Source organism: Leuciscus leuciscus, assembly GCF_965113295.1.
Source record: "Leuciscus leuciscus genome assembly, chromosome: 6".
Classification (NCBI taxonomy): domain Eukaryota; kingdom Metazoa; phylum Chordata; class Actinopteri; order Cypriniformes; family Leuciscidae; genus Leuciscus; species Leuciscus leuciscus.
Genome location: NC_138730.1, coordinates 18,240,269 through 18,248,460, shown reverse-complemented (window position 1 = coordinate 18,248,460; position 8,192 = coordinate 18,240,269). Strand labels below are relative to the sequence as shown.

Genomic DNA, 8,192 nt, shown 5'->3' with positions numbered 1-8,192 from the left:
TCTTCTTTTTCACATATAAAAATAAATTCATAGATGTTTAGAATTATGACCGAATTTTCCTTTTTGGGTTTATTATCCAATAAAAGTTTGAAATATGTCCAATCCATTTCCAGTGTTTTATGCAACAAATTGAGTCAGTCAGAGGAAAAAAAGAGAATCTTTACGACATTGCTTTCTACTGGAAATGATTCCCTGAAGACCAAAGGCTGCTTGAAGGGCAGAAACACCCCCTCCCTCCACAGCTTGTGTTTCATTGGCTGAGCCAAGTGATGTCATGGAGGGTGAAACTACATAAATAGCCCAGCATTGCTGACATTTAAGACAGAATCAAAAGTCTCAGACAACAGTAACTATTAGACAGCCACTTGTGGAGCATAGTAGGAAATCTTTGGACCTGCTAACATGTGCCGAGCACTAGAGCATCTGCCAACCACCTGTCTGGAAAGGTATGTTTCATTTGTATTTATTAAAAAAAGAAAATACTACTAAAGATTAGTAATTATAAATTGCCAGAATAGTGAGAAAAGCTCAAATGTCAACTAGACCTTAGTTTAAGTATAGCTTTAAGTCTACATTTTTAAATGATGATATAATATTTTATTTGAATATATATAAAATAACTGTTCAATAATAATATATGTCTTTTTATCAATTATAAGTACTTTCCCCCAATTAAATGATTGATTATTTTGTTCCTTACAGGGCGAAGGAGCTCACGACTCGGTTTGGGAATTTTCTGCTAAAGCAAGAGCTTAATATCATGGGTCACTCAAAAAAAACTACCAAGCTAACTCTGGAGGACAGACACAAATGGAGCCAGTCTTTCCATGAACTCCTGCTTCACAAAGGTGAGTTTATCAGTGGGAACGGTGCACTGAGAAAAAGAAAAAAGATAACATTTCAATTAACTTATTCAAATCAAAAAATACTATTTAGAATCACTAAATCAACCTAAATGCATTAATTTACACCAACAAAACTAACTTCATAGGTTAAATAAGGTAAAAATGGCACTTTATATACAATTGCAGGTTAACAGTTTTACAGTTGCAATATTAAAGCATACCATTCTCAGGCTGTAGGATGAAAACTATCAGGGTCGTCTAATGTTTTCTTCATGTTTCTTTGCAGATGGACTGTACGCTTTCACAGCTTTCCTGTCATCTGAGTACAGTGAGGAAAATATTGCTTTCTATTTGGCCTGTGAGGACTACAGGAACACGAAGACCTCCTCAAAGCTGTGCTCCAAGGCCAGGAAAATCTATGAGGAGTTCATCTGCTCTGACGCACCGAAAGAGGTAAATTTCCTAAGAATGTCAATAGCACAGAAGACTCATTCTTAATAAAAAATGTCATGAATAAGTCTAATGGCAAATCCTTTCTCTGCATATTTTCAGGTTAATCTTGATCACGAAACTAAAACCATCACTTTGAATAATATGGAACAACCCACCCTGTCCTGCTTCAACCTTGCCCAGAGTAAAATTTACACCCTCATGGAGAAAGACTGCTACCCTCGTTTCCTCAAGTCAACAGTCTACCAGGAACTAATCACACAACATTTGGGTTAAATTACCCATGGCCACTCTAAAGACAGCAGCAGTGGAATGCGTCCCAGATAAACACTGCATTTGTGGGACAGTCAGTGAACCATCTGAACCGGTTTCTTGAGGTTCAGGAGGACGGAACAGAACCAAAGCCAGACTGGAAGGCCTTGGGCATTAAAGAACATTCATTTTATGAACACAGCAGCACACAGCAGGAAGATCAAGGTTGTAGCACTGGATAATAACTGTGAAAGTGGAACGTCTTTTGCACATTTATGTCAAACTAATTTTGTGTGTGTGTGTGTGTATTTTTGTATTGCCTATTAGTATTTATTGAAAAGTTATATTGAAAATAGTGTTATTTATATTTGATGAACAATTGTGGGTTATTTATTGATATTCAATGATTTATTCATTGAAAAAAAACTTGAATAAATTTTTTACATTCAAACATTTGTCTTCAGCAATTTATCTTTTTTGAATAATTATTACTCAATTTAGAAATGTAGAATATATTATAGTTATATAATAGTTTTATTTATTTATTTAGCTTTTGGATTTGATTAGATTTTTTTATATTTTTATTTTATTTTATTTTATTTTATGTGCAGCTAAATGGAAATGGATGGACCCAAAAATGAAATAAAATACACATCAAATACAAAAAGCAAAATAGAATAAAATAAAATAAATCTATGTTGGTGGGATTTGCGGGAAGAAAAAATGGGGATGCCTCTTACATATTTTATTATGACATTAAAGGGATAGGTCACCCAAAAATGTTTATTAAATTTAATAAAAAATTCTTTCAAATCTGTATGAGTGTCTTTCTTCTGCTGAACACAAAAGAAGATATTTTGAAATGTTGGTCAAACAGTTGAAGGCACCCATTGATTTCGATAGTTCCATAGTAGTTTTTTCTACTATTGAAGTCAATGGGTGCCGTAAACTGTCTGGTTACCAACACTTCAAAATATCTTCTTTTGTGTTCATCAGAAGAAAGACACTCATACAGGTTTGGAACAACTTGAGGGGAGTAAATGATGACACAATTTTAATTTGGGGGTAAACTATGCCTTTAATGTCATAATAAAATATGAAGAGGCATCCCCATTTTCTCTTCCCACATATCCCCACTAACATAGTCTTATTTTTTTTCTTTACTTTTCGGATTTTATTTTATTCTATTTTGCTTTTTGGATTTTATGTGCAGCTAAAAGGAACTGTCATGATGAAATACGTCATAAACATCCCCCTCTGCACTTCCTCTCCCCACACATCCCACTCACATGGGCTAATGGAGGCTCTTAGTCACCTTCACCACACAATGCCTGGCGCCTTTCTCAATGAGCCTCATAAAGACTAAATCTACTCTATTCACATACATGCATAATTCACAGCTACCAACAGGATAATTCAGTTTTTTCGAGAATATACAGACAACCAGAGGTGTTTTTTCCAGGAAATCTCTGTGGAGCTGAGGCTGGTTTCCATGGTGACTGCGTGGTCCACTCATTTCACCCACTCCACGCCTCTGCAGGATCCTGTTTACCTTCTGTTGTGATGGCACTGAGATGCTTCAGCCGCCCACTCTGAGTCACCTGCTCTGCACCCCCTTCATGCTGCCCTTTAAAACCCTATGAAGACCACAGTAGATGCAATCATTCTCACGATTAAGATATTAATGAGGCAAACTGGTTCAATATTGCTTGTAGTAAAGACTATATTCTAAGAATCTTGTGAAAATGTACCATAATTTTAATCCTTTAAAAAAAAAAAAAAGGTTTAAGAGATCTTTTTTTATTCTCTACTTCTTTAGAAAAAATAAACATCTGTGCACTAGTGACTTAAAGAACACAGAAAGCGAAAAAAGAAGACCTCTAATGTAATTATCTGGAAAACATCTCCAAACATCTATAACCAAGAAGAATACATAAAAAAAATTAAAAAAAATTATTGAAGGTCATATAGCTGGTTATAACCAAGGGGTCATTAGCACAGTGGTTCCAACGCAGGAGATGAAGCTTTGAGAATATCTCTGCATGATTGCGTCTGAAAACCATGTGTAATCACTGGTGGAGCTACTCCCTACTCAGGGAACCATGGTTACAGTCTTAACCAAAACATTCCCTTTCGAGGGAACTTTTACATTGCATCGGAGATGATGCTATGGGAATGTGAATACTCACTATGTCATACTGAAAAACGCCTGTCCTAGTGTGAATCATGGTGAGCAAAGGCTAGGACATCAGCACTCGAGAACCTGGTGAAGAGTCCAAGTCTGGCAATAGAACCTCACAAATGTGTGTGGAAAAGATCATCCTGCCGGATCACACAGTTCTTGAAGGGAAACCCCTGATAACTAGGCCTTGGAAGCCACCCTACTCCTAGTTGAGTGTGCTCTAATGGCCAGAGGTAAGGGAAGGCCACGTGTCTTGTAGGCTACACCAAAGAAATTGCCTCAACTATCCACTTGTCAATTCTTTGCATAGATGCTGGTGAACCCAACCTGGGAAAATCGAAGCATACCAACAGCCAGTCGGTTTTACACCATTGGGCATCTCCGTGGACGCAACAATCTAAAAGTGTGGAGGACAGAAGGCCTATAAAACTATAGAACATGCCACATTAGTCGGCACCTTATAGGCACATAAACTGTTTTAGGGTGAATGAAGGCTTTGACCATGCCGGAGGCAACTTTAAACATGAAGGGGCAACTGACAGAACCTTAAGGCGAGACACTACAGGTGAATAGGGTAACATTTTTAACTAGCAGATATCACCATGAAACTTTCCCAGTTGATTACCTACATTAAGATGAGAAAAAAATGTATTACAAGTTTTCTGTAATTTAATGTTTAAATATGCAAATTAAGCAATATCTAATTAAATATGCGCTAATTTGTATAAAAAACGAAATCTGAGTATTGGATAAAGCCAGGTTAAAAATTATTTTTTCATTGTTTTCACTTATTAGATGGGGGAAAAAAATACAGAGGGATTTATGGATATCTACTTTTGTTATGCTGTAAATCAGAATATACTGTCTCAATAGCCTTAAAAAAATGATTTTCGCCATGTTTTTTGGAATAAAATGTTATATAAATCAGGCTAGGAATAATATATTTACAAATCCCTCTGTAAATGTCTTCATAATATAACTAGGTACAAGACTGGAGAGTGTGGTGTATATAGGTGCTACTGAAGTGGAGATTTCAGACTTGGAGAATGAGAGAAAGGTCATTTTGAGAAAACGGGCTTTAAAGTTTCTCCAGTGTTGTGACGTATTTCCAAGTGAAACGGAATATTGAACAGAGGGCAGAGTTTTACTCTAGTGCTCCTCCTCTCCATCTCTGCTCATAGCAGACTAACGGTTTGAGGGGAGTGGTTAAGACTTTTTCAACCCAAGCCGTCAAGCCTACGTCATCAGAAAAGGATGACATTTCAGACCGGAAGTAACTTTTCAGACTTTGATTAAAGATTACCACGGCAAACAATTTTTTTCTGTGTATTAACTTGCACGGATTAATTGTTCACCACAAGACTAGTAATATGCGCTAACAAAGTAAATAGGGTAAATTTTGATTTCATGCCGACTTTAAAGATTTATCATCAGCCAATGAGATTGCGCATTCAGCCCTTTTACTTTCACGATTGGTTGAGAATAAAAAGGAAATGACCATATTTGGATCTGACAGCATTGTACAGTGAAGAGATTGCTTTCCAGCGGTGTGTGTGATGACAGAGAGCAGACAGAGATCGCGGATCGGCGGGATGATTTACAAGGACAACTTTTGTTGAATTTATGCAAAATCTACTGACGCAAACGGACAAAATGTAGTAAAATAAAGACCTAAATGTGTATTTGGGACTTTTTTTCACCACAGTCTGAAAGAAGACATGTTATTGAAGAGAAATATCCAAAAATCTCAAAATTGACCAGTAAAAAAACCCCGATGTTTTCGCCTGCCGTGTCTCGCCTTAAGATCTCCTACTCTCTTTAGAGACGTGATAGTGAGCAGAAACTTCTCTGACACAGACTCTATGGGCTTGAAGAGCGCCTCGGCCAAACCTTCTACCTCCACTGCCATGGCACACTTGCATGAGTTACAGGCCTCGTCCCTGTACCAACGAGACACCAACGGGTTTCTCCCCAAAGACTGAGCTGAGAAACAATCCTGGAGGAACTCCAGCACTGAACCAGTCGGGCACTTAAAGGTAGGGTAGGTAATCCTGTTCAGAAACACTTTTTTTTATACTGGGTGAAATGGTCCTTCCATCCTGATAGTAGTCAATACATTATGTGTTTAGAAAAAGGAATGAAAAAAATCAGACCTCTGTAGCAGCTGCAGGACAGTAAAAACTCTGACCAATCACTGCCATTCGGTGCGAATGTAAAGAACCAATCAGATGCCTTCATGTCTCGTGCCCGCCCCGAGCCCCACTGCGCGCGCTGCCCTGCGTGCACTCATCACATGTCACCGTTCCCGGAAATATTCAGCTCAAAGCACCTGCATATGCAGTCAGCGAAGGCAAACAAGGCAAAAACGACTTCCTCGGACCCTGCCCGCACTCTTGAACGACCTCCTCTGCTTCGCCCTCAACCCCGGACCTGTCCTCGAGCCGACGATGCGGTACTTTTCTCCAGACTCGGAGTGTACGTTAGTCTTCATTGAGTCAACAATGTTTTCATCATGGAAACTCTTACATGCAAAACACCGTATATGTTATGAATCTTACACGAAATTCATCTTCATCACAGTGTAACTGATGATAATGGAAAAACGTGTATCAATGCAACCTGTTTTGCCTTATAAATATAGCTCGTTACCGAATGAAACTTTACCATTATCGATATGCTAGCTTGATAGTGAGTACTAAAAGAAATCTTATTTGTTTATATTCATAGTGATAAAGTTAGGTATTTTATTACATGTGATTCTGACATGATGTCACTGTATGTACTGCGCTCCTTCCTCTCCACTCGTCTCAGGTAATAAATGCGTCTTGTTCCAGCCTGAGCGTTTGGCGTCGCGCGTTCATGTGTTTTGGGGGCGTGGCTTTGGAAGGAGCTCAGAAGGGAGGGGGTGGAGTGAATGGAAATAATGAGCTGTGTTTATTGCAGATTAAAAGGTCTACAGTCACTCGATTTTTAAATTTTCTTTTTCAGAGTACTTACATTTTAATTATGTATTGGTATATAAAGACAGTTTAAACAAATTTGGAATGTTTTTTTTTTAGAAAAATGATTACCTACCCTACCTTTAACTAGGTCCACCTGACATTCTCCACATCTTGAAGTGAAGACTCTCCACTTTCACAAGTTGGTCCACTCAGGGAGCAAACCCAGAGTTTCCACAGGCCAGGAGTGAAAGTAGTGCGTTTGACGTTATGACGTTTCTTGAGAAGCAAACAAGTCCACTTCCGCCTGGCCAAACTTTTTCCGAATCAACTTGACCCTCTCTAAGGGAAGTCTCCATTCCCAGGGCCTCAGCCCCTGACTCAACAGGATATCTGCTTCCTGATTCAGGTGCCCTGGGATGTAGAATTCCCTCCTGGAGGGAAACTTGCCCTGGGCCCACTGGAGGATCTGGTGTGCCAGTCTGTAAAGAGGGTGAAACCTCAGACCCCCCTGATGATTTATATACGAGACTACTGATGTTTTGTCTGTACGGACAAGCACATGACAGCCTCTGTGATCTGGGAGGAAGTACCTCAGTGCTAGGAATACAGCCATCATCTCCCGTCAATTTATGTGCCGAGAGAGACCCCTCCACAGACCTTCAACATTAACATTCTGAAACTGTACATCCTCAGAGCACAGTTCAGTAGCCGTAGATCTAAGATTGGATGCAACAAACCTGTCAAAAGTTTGGAAACATTACATTTTTTTAATTGTAATTTAATAACTAAAAATAAATGTTTTCTCTTTTAATACGTTTAAAATGTTTATTTATTCCTGTGATGACAAAGCTGAATTTTCAGCACCATCACTCCAATATTCAGTGTTACATGAAATCATTCTTTGCTGCTCAAGAGACATTTATTATTAATATAATTAACAATGTTGAAAACACTGTTTGCTGCTTAATGTTTTTGTGGAAACCATTCAAACATTTGTGGTAAGATTAAAAAAGAGAGAATTAATTACGTTTATTCATCAAGCATGCATGAAATTATGTGACAGTGAAGACATTTATAAATGTAATAAATAAATGTAATAAATGCAAATAAATGCAGTTCATTGAACTTTTTATTCATCAAAGAATCCTGACAAAGATCACCATTTCCACAATGGATTGATTGATTGGTCGATTGATTGATTTTAATGTTATTATAATAAAACTGGACTGTGGATTCCTAGACAGTGAGTTCACACTGCCAGTGGTAAATGGATCCCGGGCCTCTCTCTTACACATTTCCTTCTTCTAAAATTAATCAAGGATGTGGTGCACTTACTATTTTAGCAGTTTGATTATTTTAAGTGCTGCTGAAACGAACAACAGCGTCAACAGACTGACTTGCAGAAACTATTTGCAGTAAATACTGCTATGTTTAGTCACTGCCGGTGTTTAGAGTGACAAATCCTACACTCACCTCCCCGTGTAAGATATTCATAACTCAGGGCTATTCATAGAACATGAT

The 8,192-nt window shown here is 38.1% G+C and overlaps 1 protein-coding gene across 1 annotated transcript; it reads left to right on the top strand.

Moving 5' to 3' along the window:
- The first annotated feature begins 309 nt into the window (after positions 1–309).
- Positions 310–1,998, top strand: rgs5b (regulator of G protein signaling 5b). The gene is made up of 4 exons (XM_082171929.1): positions 310–446; positions 703–848; positions 1,132–1,298; positions 1,398–1,998. Exons 1-4 carry the CDS (start codon positions 403–405, stop codon positions 1,569–1,571), a joined length of 531 nt encoding a protein of 176 aa, XP_082028055.1. The 5' UTR covers positions 310–402; the 3' UTR covers positions 1,572–1,998.
- The last annotated feature ends 6,194 nt before the right edge of the window (positions 1,999–8,192 follow it).